Genomic DNA, 20,454 nt, shown 5'->3' on the forward strand with positions numbered 1-20,454 from the left:
ATTCATGTGGACACCAAATGATACACTCTGAGCAGAGCTGCTATTGAAATGAATGGGAACGGATAGACATACACCAGGCACTGACAAAATTAGCAGGCATTAGCACTGTTGACAAGACCTATTTGTTGCATGATGATTTAGTTCAGCTGTCTTCACTGCCAAGCAGTGCTGAGCTGTCTAGCTGCTGAATATGTATGACTGTGTGTGGTGGACTGGTGTTGAAAACAGAAGTGCCCTAGTAGCGAGGGCCAGTTTCTCAGTGTGAACCTTTAATCCAGTTCATAACAGTACAGACACACACACACACACATACACACACACACACACACACACACACTCACAAACACACACATCCTCAACCTCTTTGGTCAGCAGCTGAGATCTGTGGAGTGGAACCACAAGCCTCACCACTGCCGTCAATTACTGCTGAGGATTGGGAGCCTGAGCACGGTATGGGATTCATGTGACCATTTCCCCTCACAAACTATGAGCACGCACACACACACACACACACACACACACGCACGCACGCACGCACACACACACTAACACACACACTCCATGAACTCAGGCTAACTATGTCTTCTGACCAGAACACTGGCTTTAGGAATTAGCCGTTCTCAGTCAGAGGATGACTTTGTTTTTCTTTCCACATATGATTGTGTTTTCTTTTTCTCTTTTTTTGTGGACATCAAAGGCTTCCCAGTCGTTTCCTCTCTTTTGCCTCTTTTCAGAATAACAGGTGTCCCCCCACCTCTGTCTGCCAAATTGAGGCATGGTGATTCGGGAATATCAACACTTTGCAATGTCATATTGCCAAGCCTTGATAAAAAAAAAAAAAAAAAAAAAACGCTTTTGAACGCTATTTAGTCTCAGACTCGGGCCAGGCACATGTTTCTCGGCTGTCGGCATGAGTTCATTGTCTTGAGCTGCTGCCCAGATGCCGCTAGGTTCTCCAGGTGTGATGGTGGGTGCCCGAATTCCCTCCGTGAGATAAGTGAGTAGATGAATGGGCAGTGGGGGAACAGGAAGAGGCCTGGATTCAATGAAAGCTGGAGTTCAAAGTCAAAGCACCGGTGCATTGGAGCAGCAGGCACAACAGCACATAAGTGAGGCACATCCATGGGCTAGAGCTCCTCACGTCATTAATCTACAGGAACACATTGGGGGCAACTAACCTTTTGAGGAGCTCAGAGGTATTTTTTGTGGTTTTTTTTTGCAAGTCATTCCATAATTGTACAGTTCTGTACAGATCTAGAGTTTACTTTATCTGGCATTTCATAATGGTTACTTGGATTCTATTACTTCATAATCAAGTGGATCCTTCCTGAAAAGGCTAATCAGCTCCTCACTGTTGACCCCCTTCGCTCTCAACGCAGTCAACAAAGAGCTTCCCCCGCATGTCTGTCAGTGGATGGGAATGTACACTTTTCAAAGCTTCTTGTATGGCCTGGTGGTCTGGAACAGCATGTACTTCTTGCAGGTGTCTAGTTATGCTCGAGTGGGTTGACTGGTTGTCATGTGGAAAGAGAGATTGCTGGGAAATAAAAATAATAATAATAGTAAAAAATAAAATTACCTTTTTCTCCAGTCAGTCTTTGTTTGTGTGGAGGGAGTGTGGGAACTGTTGGTTTTTAAGAGGGAAAACACTCTTGCTTCCTTCTGTTTCATTGGCCCAATGATCTCATGCTGTCCTAAGCCACAGGTTTTATGTTGGAGAAGTGTAGGTGGTTAATTGTTGAGTTTGGACATTTTAATAAAGAGGGGTTTTCCTCAATGAAACTGTGTGGGTTTGTCAGACAGTGTATGACGAAAATTACTCTGCCTTTTTTCCCATCAAATGTTTCTTAAGCCAGGACCTCACCAGCAAGCAGGAGGGGGGATGAAGTTGGGAGGAGGACAAGATGTGGAAGTCTCACTGATGTGTTTACATTTGGCTTGAACTGAAATGATTGCTTCTCAAAACAAAGATTTCCCACTGCCTGAGAACGGTGAGGCAATGCCAGCATATCAAGGCGTGGACAGATTTTGGTTGCAGTTAAGACAACACTGTTCATGCTCCACCCCAACATTGTTGTGATCGCTGCCGCTTCTCCAAAATAAGATAAACATACGTTCACATAGGTACCATAACACGTCCGTCGGGATTGTTCAAACTTGTCCCTCTGGTGTCTCCTGGGCTTAACTGTCAGCACGCCCTCTTTTTCTCTTTCTCTCTCTTCAACTGCTGCTACTGAATATTGTTGGTCAGATTGTGTTGAGGGCTCAGAGGGTTATTGAAAGAGGTTTGGTCAGTTGACTTATTTTCTTTGTCATTCTGTGGTCCTATGTCCAGTCTGCTGATTGGCCTGCGCCATCACGCTGGCGTCTTTCGTAACCATGGCTGAGGGGTCACCCAAATGTTAAATTGAACACTCATGTGCAAATATTGTTTCAGGTGGACGTTGTACAGAACGATAAGGCGCACTGGCTGAAGAGCTGAGGCTATGGTTACGCAGCGAGAGTGATGTTCTTCCAGGAAATCCCCGTTCCGTTCTTACATGTGGTGTGTGTGTGTGTGTGTGTGTGTGTGTGTGTGTGTGTGTGTGTGTCCCCAACGCCCCAACAACCCCCCCGCCCCCTCCTTCCTCTCTCCCCAGTCTGCCCTAGTTACAGGAGAGCCCACAAAGAGATGTGAGCAAAGCCCATCCCACCTGTACATCACTCTATCCTGTAAAAGTTAATCAGAAATGTATAAAAGGAGGCATTTTTGGTTCAGTTTGGGTAATTAACATGTTATTGTCGACTTTCTGTTGGTATTTTCTTTTGTTTTTTTGCACAACCAGTGATTGACCTACAGCTAGCTCGTTTGAGGGGTGGGGTTTTTCGTCCACTCTACATCGAGTCACAAAGTGAGGCTGCCTGTGTTTCGTGGGGGAGATCACCCAGTCCTATAGTCCATTTTAGTGCACATTCTTTTGACATTCTTTTGGTTTGTTGACTTTTCTTCCCCCTCATTGTTTTACCAGGAAGTGGTGAAAGCTTAGGGGGGGCGGGGGGTGCCGGGGGGAGTGTGTGTGTTTTGGGGTACACACACCAACCCACACACACACACACACAGCCTGTCATACACATACTGTATACATTTCATCTCTGTGGAGTCTGTGGGCAGACATGTTGTGTTGTTGTGGTAGATTATGACAGGGAGCTGGCAAGGCCCAGTGCTAAGAACTGCTTTTCAAAGCTGACAGAAAAAGCTGCTCTATAGAACCATCTCCAGGAGAGGCATGCATCTCTAGTGTCAATTTGTACTGCATGATCCGAATCAACGCAGACTGAGATGGCTCGGTCATGTACTGAGGATGCCCAATGAAAGAACACCCAAAGTTGCCTTGAGATGGACCCCAGTCGGAAAAAGAAAGAGGGGCAGACCAAAGCACCTGGAGAAGGACAGTGATGATGGAGCTGAAGGAGATGGGTCTTTCCTGGGACGAAGCACAGGCCAAAGCACGAGACAGGGTTCAGTGGCAGTGTATGATTGCAGCCTTATGCCCCAACCAGGACGAAGAGGATAAGAAGAAAGAAGAAGATCCGAATCATTATACAATTACACTGTTTCGCCATTTCTGGTGGCCCTTTGCCTCATGCTAATCGGCAATGCCGAGCTTGTCTTCACTGAGGGTAGGGTATGTCACAACATTGGTTTGCTACACATACACAGCTCAAACAACAATATTGAGGCAACCTGTCCTATCCTGTCAGATCAAGATCCAGGTAGTCAGTCTTTCAAAAAGGCAAATCTAAACACCATCATGTGAGCAACTTGGGAGTCTCAAGGGAATTAACCATTTTCTCCCTTGCAGCGGTTCTCGAGAGGAGAACATAGCAGTCACTTAGCGCAAGGACCCTGGGACGGGTGCCAAGAGCAACTCCGCTCGCCGTACGTAGCTTCAAGAGTCAGAGCAACAGCTGATGTCTCAAGTCATGCCTCTCGGTGGTTCCCAACTCTGGATCCAGACATTCTAGTCTGCCTTGTCCTGGGAATTGGCAGCCTCAAATCACCAGGGAAGAGAGAGAGAGAACACAAATACCTTCCAACTTTATTGAAGGAGCAGGAGGGCGGTTGGAATGGAGGGGAAGGGGTAAAGGGTGTTATCCATCCAGTTTTAATGGACAAAATTGAATCTCCCAAAACACAGTCTGATGAGCTATGAGAGCCGATCATTCCTCTGCTCTCCCTCCCACTCCAGAAATGGGAAGAACAAACTTGAGTGATACCCATCTGCATACTTTTCAGAGAAGGCATCCAGTGTTGTGTATTTAAAGAGCAAGAATGGGGAAAAACACTTCCCTAGGGTCTGGCTGGGTTATGAACAAGACTAATGTCATGACAGAGAAGCTTGATTTTCCCATTACTCTCATGCTCTCGGGGGAAGCCAGAGAAGATTGTCGGAAGGTGGCGCTAAGGGGTACTGGGTTGCTGTGGAGACCATCAAACTGGATTGGTGCAGAGCAACCATCTGAAAACAAATCATCAGGCTACTGTCAGAAGATGACTTATCTGACTGATACTGCAGCATTTGATTGAATAGTCAGATATTAAATTCTTTGTTTTTCCTTGGGCTGCCACTCCCAGTGTTCATTACACAATAAAACCCCTCAGGTTTAAGAGATGAATGCTCTCAGGTAATGGGCTAATACAAATGCGGTTTGAGCTGCTCTGGCAGCTTTTGTTTACCCATGGCAAGTTGTCTTCTCTCATGAAGCTGGTGGCGACCATGATGACACTGTTAAGCATGGGAACAGTGTTGTAAATCTTTCTGCAGCAGCCTGCTTGGCAGGTCTATCAGCCTTAACTCTGAGGAAAACCTCTTTTCCATTAAGAGCTGCAAAATGTGCTAACGTGTGCTAACGTGATTACTTAGAATCGTGACAACTGTGAGATTTCCTTGAACTCATCAGTATTTAGTTTTATGATGACTAGCGTAGCCACATATTTTGCAAACACTGATTTTTTTTTTTTTGGGGGGGGACGACTCTTTATTTATCGTGCTTTATGGAAAAGATCATTGGAGTGTGGAGAAAGACTGCTGTTAAAGCATTAAGTGAGAGGGGGGGGTGGAGTGGAGGTGGACCCATCAATCATTCGCCCCTCGGCCTGAAGTTCCTCCGACAGGTTTGTGGCTTGCAGACACTGTAATTGCATATCATTACCTGGGGGATCACAATAGGCTTTCTTTTGAAGTGTCATGCGGCTGTTGTTGAAGGAACCAGAGTGTCATCAGTCGTGGAGAGATGAAGTGTGCGCTTATTGGCCCGGTCTGGTCGTCTTGTTGACAGGTGGTTGTCTGAAGCCAAACCTATGGATTTCTGTTGGTGCAGCCAGTTAAGTATACATGACCAACATAGTTTGTTAATGGTCATGTTAAATGAAAAGTGGGGAAAGCTTGAGGCAGGGAAAGAAATACCCAGAGATTGGTATGTGTGTGGTGTTTTGATGGATGTGTCCTGTTTGTGGAACTGAGGGGGTGGTAGTGGTGGCAGTATTTTTTTGGTACCCCTTCAAGACTTAGGCAAGCTAGTTCAGACAGACAGTCTGCATCTCTATCTCGGCCACAGAGAGGGCTGTCATGGCTTCCCATGCCTGTTGTCTTGTTTACAAAGCACAACTGGATTGCTAGCGTGTACGCCAGACACTTCCCCCTCCTCTTTGACAAATTCCTCCCAGATTAGGCAACAGTGCTCCGTCTTTGCAGACTGGGTCTTGCATTCCTTCAACAATGACAAACAGTGTTGGGTCAGTAGATTCTTTTACTCTATGCGCTGGTTTAAATAAAAAGAGAATGAACGGATGCATGGTTTTGTACCACCCGATTCGCATTTTCATGGCTTTGATCAACTGCTGTCATGCAGACTACAATGAAAGGCCATTAACTTATTGTACAATGCAAAGTCCACATAGAATAATGGGGTTTGAATAGAGATTAGATTAGCATTGATTTGTTGCCAAGCTGGAGATAGACGGAGATGGACCATTTCCTGATGATGCACTGATGACGATGCTTTACGTCAAACTGGCAACAGAACAGATCATATCATATCTGGATAGGTGTGCTGGGCTCTGCATGTATCCTGACTATTTGGCCAGTGAGTCACTGTTTGGTCTTACTTCTCTTCCATGTGTACAGCCACTTGTTAGGTCTGTAGTGGGTTATGTAGCTGATCTCTTTGAAAGAATATGAAACAATGGCATATTTAGATCACAAGATAGTGGAAAATAAAAATTGCATGAGATCTGACTCTGCAGAGAATGCCTCCTCTGGACAAGGTACAATTGAGTTGCTCATCCCTGGATCTGTTGTCAACAGATAAAGCTGCGGACCAGACCGAGGAAGACGTTATTGGAGGAAGCAAGGAAGAGAAAAAGAGAGAGAGAGACCAAACAAGAGTCAGTCTCGGACTGGCATTTATTTGTTGGCGAGAGCTAAAAGAGCCGAAGGATGCAAGTCAGATGCCAAGCTGGCCTTCTTTCTGTTGGACTAGTCAGTAATAACTTATTATCTGTCTTGCTGTCTTGTGCTGTGGTTGCTTGATGTTTGACTGTGTCAGGAAAGTTGTCAACTGGCTAGTTTTTCATTGTAAACATCCCTGCCAATGTTATTCATGAAAGAATGGGACGTAGGCTGTTACCTTATTGGTGTCATCCCTGTCTCACAGAGATTTGTAGTTTTTCCATATACTTAGGGCCTGATTTACTAACAGGATTGCGCCCATATCTGGCGTAAAATAGCGGTCGTAAACATAAAACGGTATTCACTAAGGGGCGCATTTGAGTAGAGTCGCATATTAACGCTTTGAGGGTGTGTACCTGCCAACAGGTGGCATGGCACGGAAACGTGGGTGGTAACGTGGGCGTGAAGCGCTATTTAATGGGAGGAGTGTGCCTAATGATGTATTGCGTGGTATTTACTAAACTGCCCGTCTCTGATTTGCGGGCTAATTCTACGCCTCATAAAAGCACGTCTTAACCAGGAAGCGCATTTCCATTGAGTCTGAAAACGTTGTTATGGCAGCAGTTATAAGAGCAAGGCGAAGAAAGAAGACTGAGACGGCGCACAGAAATAATTTTTTCAACTCGTATAACACATTTTCAGTTAAGCGAACCACAAATCATTAGACGGTACAGGTTAACCAGCCACGCAATACTTCAATTACTGGACCAGATCAGAGACGACATTGAACCCTCCACCCGGCGATCACATTCCATTCCATCAGTTGTTAAACTCCTGGCAACATTTGCAAATATTGGCCTCCGGATAATTTCAAACAGTTGTAGCATCTGCAGTTGGTATATCTCAGCCTTCACTCAGCCAAATATTCACCCAGGTGCTCGACGCATTGCTACGGCGCACTGGTCAATATACATTTCCCCACTACGATAGCTGAAATTAAACTTTCGGAACGTAATTGGAGCAATTGATCGCACCCACATGCAAACAGTCCCACCTTCAATCCACGAACACGTTTACCGAAACAGAAAGCACACATATTCAATGAATGTCCAGGTCATATGTGATGCCAACATGACCATTACTTACGTGGTAGTGGTCTGTCCATGACAGTTTTATCTTCCGGAATAGTGCCATCTATCCATGATTGAGCAACGGTGATTTTGGAGAGGCCTGGCTACTTGGTAAATGTATTTGTTTCAGTGGGGATATATTGTAGTGAACCCATGTCCCTTGTAGAACGTATTAATCTCGCCATGTACACATCTATATTGTTATAATAGACAGTTTATGCATTAATGCCACCAATAGCATATTATTTATAATCGTGTTCTTTTGAACATCTCGCTGTAGGTGATGGCGGGCAAAACAACAATACAGCCCATTGAATCAGGTTCAGTGATTGAGCGAACGTGAACCAATATATCTTTCTCCTCTTCGCTGAACCTTAGTTTTTTCTTCCTCGAATCTCCATGGTGGCAATAACTTGCAAGCAATTTCTCCAGTCTTTTAGCGGTGCGCTAAATAATGATTGCCCAGCGTGCATCTGGTTTGATAAATATCACGAAAAATGTGGGGAAACACCGTGCGTTAATGTGCGCCTGGCAAAGGCGCAGATTAAGCTGCGTTCGCAAATCAATGTTAGTAAATCAGGCTCTTTAAAGGGCGGAGTAAGCACAGAGTGGCCAGCGCGGGTTTGGTTTGATAAATAGCACGAAAATGCGCAAAAACACAGTGCGTTAATGTGCGACCGCAGATTAAGCAGCGGTCGCATGTTAGTAAATCAGGCCCTTAGAGTCATTGGCCTCAGTCCCGTCTCAGGCTAGCATCCAAATAAATTAATCTTATGCCAAAATGTTTGATCAGTCTTCGTTAATCTTTCGCCAAATAAGCCTGGGAATTTGCAACCTTGAAAACCTTACATTTTATTAGAATACACAAACTCTGCATTCAGACACTTAGAAAACCATGTATATAAGCTGAAAACGTGAGCAGTATTTTGGCAAAACTAAAATGTGTCTTTTCTTTTGGTTATGTTAATAAAACTATGCAGAGTGATATTTGTGTAAAATATTGTAATATTACTCTACCTTGTCAGTCGACATACTACTTTGGTTTCTGTCTTTGCCGGTTCCATATCCCTCAGCTTGTCAACAAATACACGTGTACCACTGTCCATTAGGTGGTCTCAAAGCGTGATTTGTATTTACGACAGTGGTTTAAAAATGAACTACACTCTGCAACTTTAGGGGGAGCTCAGTAGCAAGAAATACCAATTCTCGCTTAATGGGGCTTTAAGTATTCAGCAGGCAGTTTTGTTCAAAGCGAATTTTGATTGGCTGTTGAGTACAAATATTAGCACCTTCCGCCACAATCGACGACTTTACCCTTAACATGACCTCTGAGCAGGAGCTCTTACCCATGTCTCCTCTTGTTCAGAGTTGTTGAGGTGGTGATACGATCTATCCCCTTATCCTCATTGAAGTGTAATTGAAGCTTTTGAACTCTTTTGCATTTGGAAGTGATTTGCCCTTTGCAGGTTCTGTCTCACTCACTCACTTTCTTTCTATCATTCTTTCTTTCTCTCTCTTTCTCACCCCCTTCCTTTTGCACGTATCAGCATTAATTTGAAATACCACAGGCTCCTGACTAGAGCGGCCCCAATGATTATAGGGTAGCTAGAATGAAAATGATGAAAATGTTTGGTGTTCCCCTTTTCTATACAAGCTGGCACAGTGTTCATCATGATAACTCCAAGCTCTTCTCTATACCGCTGGCCTGCCAACCTTGCCGCTGAGTTCACTCTATGTCTGTTGTCTTTGGTAGGGCCTGCCTTTCGCCTGGCGGCGTACTTCATGAAGAGGCATGTCAACCTTAGGTGCATCTCCAAGCAGCACTACAGAGGTAAGCCATCCGTTGCCCACCACTTCTAGAGATGAAGGGTTTCGCAGCTCAGGATAAAGAGTACCTATTAGAGGACTGCTGTAGAAGAGCTTGTTCAAACTCCGCTTTAACAGCCACTGCGGGTTGATTAGACATCAAGGTGCTGAAAAGCAAAGGCAGGGCAAGACATTTTCAAAGTGAAGACTACTGGGATAATTTATTTTAGGTAGATGTTAGGGCTTGTCCCGTGCACCACATAGGTTATGGGTGAGCTGCTAGGAGGCTCAAAATGACAGATCTCAAAAGAAATCTTTCTCAAACTGCTTAAATCCTGTGACCTATGAGCCTATGAGTAGCGTACCGGTGGCCTTCCCCCTTTGGTCTTGAGGGCCTGAAAACTACCAGTGAATAATGGTTAGGCTCAGGCTAGAGACTGCTGACTTCCACCACCCCCACACCCCCCCCCCCCCCCCCCCCAGATTGAAAACAGTCCCAGTAGTGGTGGAGTGCCACTGTCTTTGGCAGCCTGTAATTGTTTGCCTATTTTTTGTACATTCCAGAAAAAAAGTCAGTTGATGCCACTTGAGCTATATTTGTCTTCCAAGGCCAATTGGGAACTCTTAAAAGTATCGTATTTAGTTCTTGTGAGTGGATTGCAAAAAAGAGCCACGACAATGCCAAAAGAAAAGACAAGAAGAGGCGTTTTAGGATGTAAATATGTTTTGTTTTTTTTTGTGAATGGAAGGAAAGCGAGACTGCTTTGAGTTCACGTTGTCTGGTCGGCGTTTTAGAGTTGGAGTGTGCTACAAATATGTGGTTTGTTATGTCAGTATTGGATATCGTAGTCAGACTTGTATTGATCCAGCAGTGAGTCATGAGGGATTTTTGTCCATTCTTATTATTGTATACTGAGTTATTCTTCATGTACCACATTAACACAATACGACCTCTCCGATCTCTCTTAAAAAGAACTAGGTTCTCTGAGTGAAAACAGCCATTTCCCATGAAGAGGTTCAGTCAGATGAACTTTTCCCTGAGAAGTGGTTTGTTTGAGAAACCCGAAAATCACCTCTATAAGACACTGTCTGTTTTTGCGTGCTGTGAGAGAAGAAGCAGGAGGATTATTAAGCTCTCCCGGTAGCCAGTGAACCCTCAGCTCAGTTCACTTCTAACTCCAAGTGAACCTTGGCAGTTCTGTGTCTGAATTTCCACCGTCCTAGTTTGCTTGTTTTGTTGATATTGTTATTTTCCCCCACTTTTGCTTGTTCCACAGAGTTACGGGTCTTTCCAGAGCGATTTGTTGTGTGCGTGAGTCGTCAAGAGCATGCAGCAGCGGCAACCCTCAGTGGAAATGTGACCCGATCTATGGTGAGGGCTGTTTATGTTCCGGTATTTCCTCCATTTTTCAGGCGCTTTGGCCAAAGGAGCCTGGCTCTGCCGACCGGGGCTTCTCCCGCACGCGGCGTAGGCAGTGCCGTGTTTACATGAGCTGGTCCTCTGGAACCGAGGTCGCCCTTTCCGGAAGCAATCTGGTTCTCAGGGATGTGGTTGTGCTGAGCTCCGTAACTGCTTATTGAGGCATGTTCTCACTTCTCTCTTCATCTCTCTGTGGCTCACTCTCTCGCTCTCTCCATCTCTCTCTGTCTCTTTTTCCCTTTCTCTTTCTTCTGTTGGTTTCATCCTTGTTCTTTCTGACATCTCTGTCCCTTTTCTTGCTATCCCATGTAGGTGGGCCCCTACGCATAGTGGTGGTCTTGTGTGAACTCTTTATGGTCAAACCATGCATGCTAATTATTTATTTTCAGGACCACCAGAAGAAGCGGCAAAAACCACAAAATTGTATACATTTATGTTGTGCTTTGGGTAAATGCATGACAGCTGTTTCCTATTTACCCAGGACATGCATAAAGTCATACACTGACTTACTTTGCATGGTTGTTTCAGTCACTTAAAGGGATAGAGTGTTAAAATGAAGAGATTGATTTGGGGGCATAATTTCATCCATTATCCACTCTTACACACACACACACTCAAACACATACACTCTCACACAAACGCGTACACACTCACACACACACACACACACACTCAAACACATACACTCTCACACAAACACGTACACACACACACACACACACACACACACACACACACACACACACACACACACACACACTCACAAACATGCACTCTTACACAAACACTCTCACACAAACATGTACACACACTCTCACACACACACACACACACACACACACACACACACACACACACACACAAACATGCACTCTTACACAAACACGTACACACACAGGCTCATGCACATACATAATGTATTCCTCAACCCCCATCTTATTGCTAGGGTCGCTATTGCGTGGGCATGGAAGCTTGGATGTCTTAAGCAGGATGTTGTTGGACCCCGAGGTCCTCACCCAGGGGTCTGGGTGTGCTGTGCACAGACGCAGTGAGACATTTTGGTCGGTGCAGCGGCCCAGGGTTTCGGAGTGGTGTCCTTGTTCCTGTTGAGGACCACGCTGTGTTTCCCCTATTACCCCTCGACCCCCTGTCCTCCTGTCCTCACGCCTCCATCCCTGACGTGCTGCTCTGGCCACGAGCTGCGGTCCCTCCCTCGCTTTCATGTCCGCCCCATAAGCACCATCCTCTAGATTCTCTTCTCTCTTCTCCTGTAACCTGCCCCCATCCCCTCGCCCCTGCCCCTGCCCCTTACCCCGTCCTGCCGAGAACCCTGGGAAACGCTCGGCAAAGCCACCCACCTTGGCTTACACATCAAGGCAGGGAGCGGATACGTCTCTCCCCCCCTGCCCCCCACCCCAAACCCCACCACCCCACCCCCATCTCTCCCGCCATCAGTGCTGCCGGAACCCTTCAATGGGAGCATTCTGCTATTGTTTTTCTTTTTGAGGAGTCCCTTTTTTTTCATCTTCCCTCTTTTCACTCTCTCCCCTCCTTCTTTCTCTTTCTCTCTCCCATCCTCCCTCCCGCTCTTCTTCTTCTCTCTCCACTTTGGCTTTAAATGAAAGCAACAATTGTAATAATTTCAGCAAAGCGCTCCACTCGTCAGTGAAAAGTTCACATTGTGTAACTGATTTTCCAGTTGAGGGAAGCAGGGCTCTTGTGTTTTGCTGCCCCCCGCGCCCCCCCCCCCCCCTCAGGATGTGGTTCTCTCGGCCTCGTACGAGCTATGGGGACAGGGTGGCGGGGGCTTGCGGTGGGGTTCTCGCCGGCTCAAAACTTGCCGGCGGTTTGCTAGAGAGAGAGAGAGAGAGAGAGAGAGACACCAGACGAACAGGCTGGAGGTTCTCACATGACAAAACAATTAATTGTTTACCTCGATCACTCTGTTGTAATTTGTCAGGAGGAGGAGGGGCTTTTAGTCTCTTTCTCTCTTCCTGTCTCTCACACAAACTGTCTCTCTCTCTCTGACACACACACACATACACACATGCTATTTCACTGTAGCCAGGAAAGTTATAAATCCAAATGAAAAATGTGGTTTTGAGCTGAATGAATCACGTGTGATGTAAACTCACTCACTCACATTGTGAAAAAGATAATGGGGCACTAGAGTTGTGATGCAGTCATGTATTTGTGACAGTCAGTCCCACCACAGCGTGAGCTTTGACAGCGTGAGCCGGGTCTGGGAGACGCCACATGTTTTCCAGCGAGTCCAGGGAGGGATTAGATGCGATGAAACTGGTTCGGCAGTGTGTCCATTTGTTTTCATATACGTGTGGTCGCGAGGGTCATAGAGGTTTGCTGCAAAAGCCTTTACACCTATGACAAAGATATGGGTAGAACATAACAATCATGATGTAACAACACAATGTATTTATTTATTTTTCCATAGGGTTCATATCAACAGCCTTTGCACCTTTGGCAAAGAGGTGAAAGGTTCACACTGTGACATGGATACAGCATAAAAATCATGATCTCATTCATCTTAATTTGGGGTTGTTAAGCAGGCTTTTTTGGGGTGACGTGTGCGTTGTGCGTGTATGTATGTGTGTATGTGTGTGTGTAGTCTCCGGTATATTATTTGCCATTCACACAGTGGGCTGAGCGAGGAGCCACATCCTGACGTGTGGTTAGCAGACAGAGGTCATCTGTTCAGCTCAGACATTTCAGACGCATGATGTTAGGATGGGAAAAGGAGTTGGGATCTGTTATGCTGTGGAGAAAATCACTGGCATCAACAGGCACACAGTATTAAGGAAAACAAACCAAAACTAATTGCCCAGTGACTCAACTAAATAATTTATTTTTTGGCTGTAATAGACCAGTAACGTAAGTGACGTTAAATGCTTGCACTTTCCTGTAGTCACGTAGGGCTGCTTAAGCAACGGAAATGTAGACCTGTCCGTTTACTGATGCACACACAAACATATGCACGCACGCACAAGTGTGTGCTGCGAGACTGAAGCAGAGTGTGGGTAACTGAGAAGCAAGGTGTATGTGGGGAGATGCTTGTGGTTAGGATGTTGTCTAGTGTTCGTGTGTCTGTGACAGAGAGGGGGGGGGGGGTAAGAGTATGAGATGTGGCTGCTTGGTTGTCCTGCTGTGCTGCATAGAGTCAGATCAAAGAGCAGGGCAGATGTGTTTTCACTGCCCCCCACCCCAAACTCCTCTTGAAGAGGGCTGCAGTGTTTACACACATAACCTCATCCGTCTCAGCCAGGGCTCCCCATCCCTCTGCTCCTCGCCCCCGTCCTACTCGGCCTTCCTTTAGCTCTGAGGGACCCACCCCAGGGTCCGGTCTTAGATGTCGTCCCCACGACAACGGAGTGTTTTGAAAACTACACTCCACACGGGAATGCGCTGTTGCTAGCTAGCACATTTCTTGAATTACCAATGCTACAGCTACAACTATGCTATAGCCTACACTTTTGATTATTATCAAAGCAATGACACTGCGAGATAGGGGATGCTTCCTATAAATCGTAAACTTGGCTTAGGCGAACTTACCATGTCTAGCAGGAAGTGTGTAGCAGTGTCACTAAATAGCAATCAAACTCAGAAAAAGGCTTTGGCTGCTGATGTTTCCGATAGATGACGTCTTCCTCATAGAAAGAGAACAAATTGTCTGACAACTATGACGTGTCTGACAATCACAAATATATTTTGAATTCATTGCCACTGACATTTACATTCATTTCAGTAATTTAGCAGACGCTTTTATCCAAAGCGACTTAGAAGGAAATTGCATTTATACATCAGGAGCAGTTTAGGGGTTCCTTGTCTTGCTCAAGGACACTTACACACTTGGTAAGGAGGAATAGGGAATCGAACTAGCGACCTGTCGATTACTAAACGACTGCTCTACCCCCAGTACCATTGTCGCCCCCACTGAGGACATGGTGGAAGCTTTTGAAGGCTCCGTCACACCATAATGTTCTGGTCAACGTTCTATGACGTTAGAGGAAACATTGGTAGTCGTCCATGGTCGCTGAAAGAACGTTTTGTGGACGCTGGTGACGCTGCTCATCGTCGGTGATCGGTGGAGAAAGTTGGTCCAAAAAAAAAGTTTTGAACATGCACAAAAGTTCTCATGGAGACCAGTGTTTTTCAACGTTTAATTTAAACACTGGAGAACGTTCATGGAACGTTTTACTAACGTTGCACGAGTTTAGCTATCTTTAGTCAGTCGTTACCCTGGTTGTTATTAATCGTTTGCCTTACCTAGTTGATAGACCCGAAATAACTTATGTGCACAGCAATCCTATGACGTGATATTTAGTTTGCACATGCCTACTCACATCCTCTTTGATCCCGAAAAATTTGAGCACCTAATCCATCTCTTGTACGAATATACAGTATTTAGGCGATTTTCACCAAGGGAAGATCTTGATTTTATCATGTACCTTCTACAATTAATATGTTCTTACCATATGCGATCAACAAACGCAACCTACATCATTGCAAACGTTATTCTGTGCACTCAAAATCAACATATTCCATGCTTTTACGTCTTGCAAGGTCATTGCATAATCTAGCGAAAAGCGTGAGATGGTCAGTGGGGTACTGTTGAGGCACAATGTGTCAATGCGGGTCCGTGATAAGCAGGTTAGAAGTCAAAGTTAGACAACAAACAAAGCAAAGTAGTAGATGTACTGAACTTGAACATAGCTGAGCACTGTTATAGCTGGTGCTGTTCCATGGCAGATGGATATGATATGAAGACTCTTGTGAAATGGACAATGTGTGTGCATGTCTTGATGTTTTCTAATTATGAACTAAGAAACTACATTTTTTTTTGTCAAATTTAAATTATTTATTGTAATAACATAAAACCCCAGCAATAACGGCCGTTATTTCGTAAATCACAGTAATAATAACAGTAAATCTTCGTCCGAAGACATAGTGAAAGAGGCTTTGCATTCTTCTTACTGTCAGCAGCATTTATCATCTTCTCACTTGCAGCAGCGCTAGTAGCAGAAGCCCCCCTCACACCTTTTCGTCGTCTTGGCGGCATGATGTTCACTGTTCAGATCAACTGAATCCACTATGATTTTCCAGCGTTTCATACCCGTTTGACCATAAAATCCACACGCTAGCAATAGCTATTCTGTCGTTATTCACATTTCAACACCCTCATCTAACGTTGACTTATCGTTTGTCGCCCGCCATTGACACGCCAGCACACGTTCGTCGCGCGCCAGTGACACGTCACTTGGTCGCTGTTACCGGCTCCTCATGCGTCAGTCCCACGCTAGTCATGCGTCAGTCCCACTTCCAAAAAGCTCTGTTTTGGCCTGTCCATGTGATGAAATAAGGGCTGTGTTTTCAAATCTCCACCCAGGAGCAGGAGTTTTGAAAAGTATGCATTTTCAGATCAAAGGCCAAAACGCAAGAAAACGTCTCAGTTTTTACCGTTATCGTGTGGACACTCTCTTAGACACTAACCAGGCAAACCCTCAAAATCTCCACTCCAGACACACAATATCTCACCAGTGGCCTGTCCATCTCATCATAAAAGCTGTTAATATCGATCGTCCTTACCAACCCATCCACCCACTGAACGTGATCCCCTAACGTTCCTCATAATTTTTTCCCAACAGCCTCTGGGTATCCAAGGGAAACTCAACTTGAACAAACAGCCTTCGTAGACATATCCGATCTGTTTGCTTGTTTTGCTCTTTACCTTGGAGAGGTATTGTCCTCCCACACCTTGGCAAGACTCTAACTCACCGATTGGGTGGTGGCTTGGGGTGTGGGGGTGGTAGGTAGCATTGGGAGTGCCTCAGCATGCTTTTTGGTTGACACCTTAATTCCAGAGACATGGGCAAACCCAGTATATATATACACACCTTCGAGTCAAACCAAGATGTGTGGTTGTATCTGCAGAGATTAGTTTATGGGCAGAAGTGGCTTTTGCTCTTATTGTTTCAGTTAGCACAACACGTGGCCTCCTTCAAGGTGGCGTCAGGTGGAGGCGGAGGCATTACTCAGAGTCAGCAGAGAGGTGTTTTCCTAAGCGCTTATCCCATCATGCATCATAGAACAGTTGAGAAAAGCCACAGGCTGGTTGTTGTTGATTTTGTGTTTCCACACAAGGGCCATTTGAATATGCTCTTGCATGTTTAAGAAAGCAGTCGCTTAATTTTTTTAAAGGATTGTCTTGTGGTTAACCACGGAGGCTTTGCTTGATGACTGGAAGTGTGTAGAAAGGGGAGGCTTGGATCTCAGCCAAATTAATTCAGGCAGAGGGGAAGTGTAAAGTAAACAAGGATATCAGGTCTCTGCAATCAACCATCAATTTACAGTCAAGATGAAGATAAATAAAAGGCCTTGAAGCCTTGTTGTGACTGACTGTGGTCTACAAGAGTTGATAATCAGTGTGTTAGATACTTGTATGACACGTGTTGTTCTTGCAGTGTGAATTCTGTAAAGAAAGAAAGTCGTTGGATTAACAGGATGTCATCCTGGAAAAAGTGAAAATAGTTGGTAAAACATTTTTTTATATTTTCTCTGCCATTGGCATACCGCTGACCCACCCCAAACTTGCATTTTTCCTAATTGCTGGGTATACCTTCCGAATCCTGCACTTGAGGCCTCATGGGCTGTCTGCCTTGTCAGTCACAGTATCATGTAACGCATTTGGATGAGACAGAATAACCAACATCTTTGCTATTGCCTGAAAACATTGAGGCCCCTTGTTAACAGTCTGTGGTTGGTCATTTTGTGTATCAGCCAAAAGGTGCTTTCCGTTCAAACTTTGGCCACCTGCTAGCTCCCAAGGCTATTCACTATTTCATGATTCAAGTCAACCCCTGCGAAACAGCTTTTACAGCACATCAGAGCGTTATATCACCAGAATTCATCAGTTAGCAAGCTAGCTAGCTTTTGTCAGGGCCAACTATGCAGTTGTTGGTGTTTACAAGGCAATTCTGTTGGCTTTTAGCTAGTTAGCTCAGTAGTTTTAGATGGAAACTTACTGCTGTTTTAGACAACCTGCAAATCACATCTTTGTTGAGTATCGTTTTACCCCAGTTTTCTACCCCAGTGACATTTGTGTGCACATGAAGTCGGCTCATCCTGTTCTAGCCAATCAGTTATCAGTAGTGTCCTGACGTTTATTTTCCCTTCAGAGCATTGTAAAAATAGATCGTCTTTGCCGATACAACAAAAAAATCTTGCTTGCCAATCTTTCACCAGTGTAAACTCACTTAATTCGTTTATCTTGTTGCAGTTCACTCCTTTATCTTAAGTCAGGGTGAAAAAAAAAAGTTGACCGTTCTCAGGCTCAGTCAGAAGGGATTGTCATCTTTTCCACTCCTTTGAAGTTTCATCCAGTTCTCCAACCAAAAAAAAAAAACTTTATCGAGCACAATTAGTTTATCTTTTACAGCCTGTGCGACTGTGTTCTCTCGTTTTCGAGTTCTGCCTTTTTTTAGTGCTACAGGGGGCCGTAAGCCGCGACAGTGGGGTTTTAGTAGGCCTGTTATTGAGCAGGCCTGGGGTGCTGCACCCAGTGTAAGTAGCGTTAGTGCTAGTGCTGTCTTATTTATGGCCCTCTCCAGGCCTCGGTACCTCGGTGGACGGGTTCCAGCCGTGGGGAGTTTGCATCATTCCTCTCAGATTAGACCTCTCTGGTTCCCACAGACTTTTCACAGCCTGACTCATGCTGCTCATGTTAATTATTCAGCTTTCAAAATACCCCCCCCCCCACACACACACACACCCACATACACACTCTTACAGACTCTCCTCTACTGTCTTTCCTTGACTCGTTTTCTTTCTCTCTCTCTCTCCCTCTGTCTCTCTCTCTCTTTCTCTGTCTTCCCTTTGAGAGTTGGCAGAGTGGGAAAGAAGCGTTTTCATAGAGCACTTTCTCAGAGGAAGTTATCGCTGCCTCACTGTTGCTTTTTCTTTCAAGTTTTTTCAAACAGCTTGTGTAATGAATATCAAAGCATTGCGATGCAAATTGTCTTCCACATGTTTCATGGAACTTCTCTGTGGCCAGGACTGTAGGTGTGCTTGTGTGTGTGTGTGTGTGTGTATGCATGAGTGTATATGTGTGTGTTCTCATGCGCATGGGTGGTGGTGTTCCGTGGTTTTGTGGGTCTGGAGATCCCCTCAGAACCCATTTAACCTTTTCAGAGAGAGACAGCCGTGTCCAAAGCAACTGCCTTGTCTGTGTGTGTGTGTGTTTGTGTGTGTGTGTGTGTGTGTGTGTGTGTGTGTGTGTTTCTATGTGTCTATGTGTCTGCCTCTGTGTGTGTGTGTGTTGTATCTGTGTGTCTGCCTCTGTCTGTCTGTCTGTCTGTTTCTCTATGTGTGTGTGTGTGTGTGTGTGTGTGTGTGTGTGTGTGTGTATCTCTGTGTCTGCCTCTGTCTGTCTGTGTCTGATGGAGACAGACATTAGCAGCCCACACTTTGACATGAATTCCTCTTGCACAAAGACAATCGTCTGTTTCTGCTGGGCCTGGATGCCTGTCTCCGTGGGCACTCTTGAGAGAGAGACACAGACACAGAGAGAGAGAGAGAGAGAGAGAAAGACTGCTGAGGTTAGGGGTTGTGTCTCTGGTGCTCTGCTTCTCTTCCTCTCCTCTCCTCGCCCGACAAGGCGTAGAGCAGACCTCCACGCACATTCCTCCTCGACCGCGCTTCCAGCCCCACTGCCAAAGCCCAGGTTGCACAGCAATCACTCGACTCGGCACAGCAGCAGCCATGGCTTCCAGTGCCAACACTCAAAACGTGTGTTTAGTCAGACCCCTGGACAGAGCAGTGTGGGGGAGGAGGGCGGGTACAGTGAAAAGGCATTGTTGCAGTCGCACTGATTTGAAATGAAATCCAGCGAAGCAAATAGGCACTTTTAGGTGAAGACATATTTCCAGATATTTTTTGGCCATGCCATTATTCCTTTGTTCTTCGGTCAGTTACAGTAAATCACGCTTATGTGGACATGAGAGGGTCCAGCTTTTTGTTAGGCAAAGATGTTACGGTCCTCTGGGTCCATCTAATAGAGATGATGAGTGGATGTCCTCTCTGTTGCCTCAGAGAAAAGATCTAATAGCCTATAGCTATCTCTGGAGGCCTTGGTAATGAAAGTTGATTGTCGGGTGGGGGAAGGGGGCTTGTTTTTATATATAATATTAAACTGCTTAGTCATTGTGAGAAGGTGAATTGACAGTCATGCTGGGTGTTTAGGGTCAGCAGCACTCACAATCACACATTCTGTTTGAGCTCAGTCAAGGAGAGGAGGCTCGATCGGTGTTCATTATGGACTGTCAAAGGCACGTGGCATGTGCAAGGGTTCATAAGCCCCTTTGTCCTCATGTTTTCCAGCTTTGCTCCTAGTATTAGCATGCCTACAAATTACCAGTATTTCCAGGTTTCAAAATGTGTGTGTGTATATATGATATGTGTGTGTGAATGTAGGTGTGTATACGTTGTGTGTGTGTGTGTGTGTGTGTGTGTGTGTGTGTGTGCGTGTGTGTGTGTGTGTGTGTATTCGTTGTGTGTTCCTGTTGAAAGCAGTCCCCTTCATGTCTTTTAACATCATCTGCTTCAGCCCACGCAGCTCCAGCAACTTCTCCTTTTGTCAGTTATGGTAATGTTCCAA

General features: G+C 45.3%; 1 protein-coding gene across 1 annotated transcript in view; it reads left to right on the forward strand.

Annotated features, from left to right (window-relative positions):
- Positions 1-20,454, forward strand: part of slx4ip (SLX4 interacting protein) — a gene marked incomplete at both ends in the record, with an annotated part of 32,298 nt that overhangs the window by 9,961 nt on the left and 1,883 nt on the right. The window contains 2 exons of the mRNA XM_080849146.1: positions 9,315-9,392; positions 10,645-10,739. Coding sequence (XP_080705272.1) covers positions 9,315-9,392; positions 10,645-10,739 — 173 coding nt within the window. The remainder of the gene's footprint in view (positions 1-9,314; positions 9,393-10,644; positions 10,740-20,454) is intronic.

This window comes from Sprattus sprattus (genome assembly GCF_963457725.1).
Source record: "Sprattus sprattus genome assembly, chromosome: 12".
Classification (NCBI taxonomy): domain Eukaryota; kingdom Metazoa; phylum Chordata; class Actinopteri; order Clupeiformes; family Clupeidae; genus Sprattus; species Sprattus sprattus.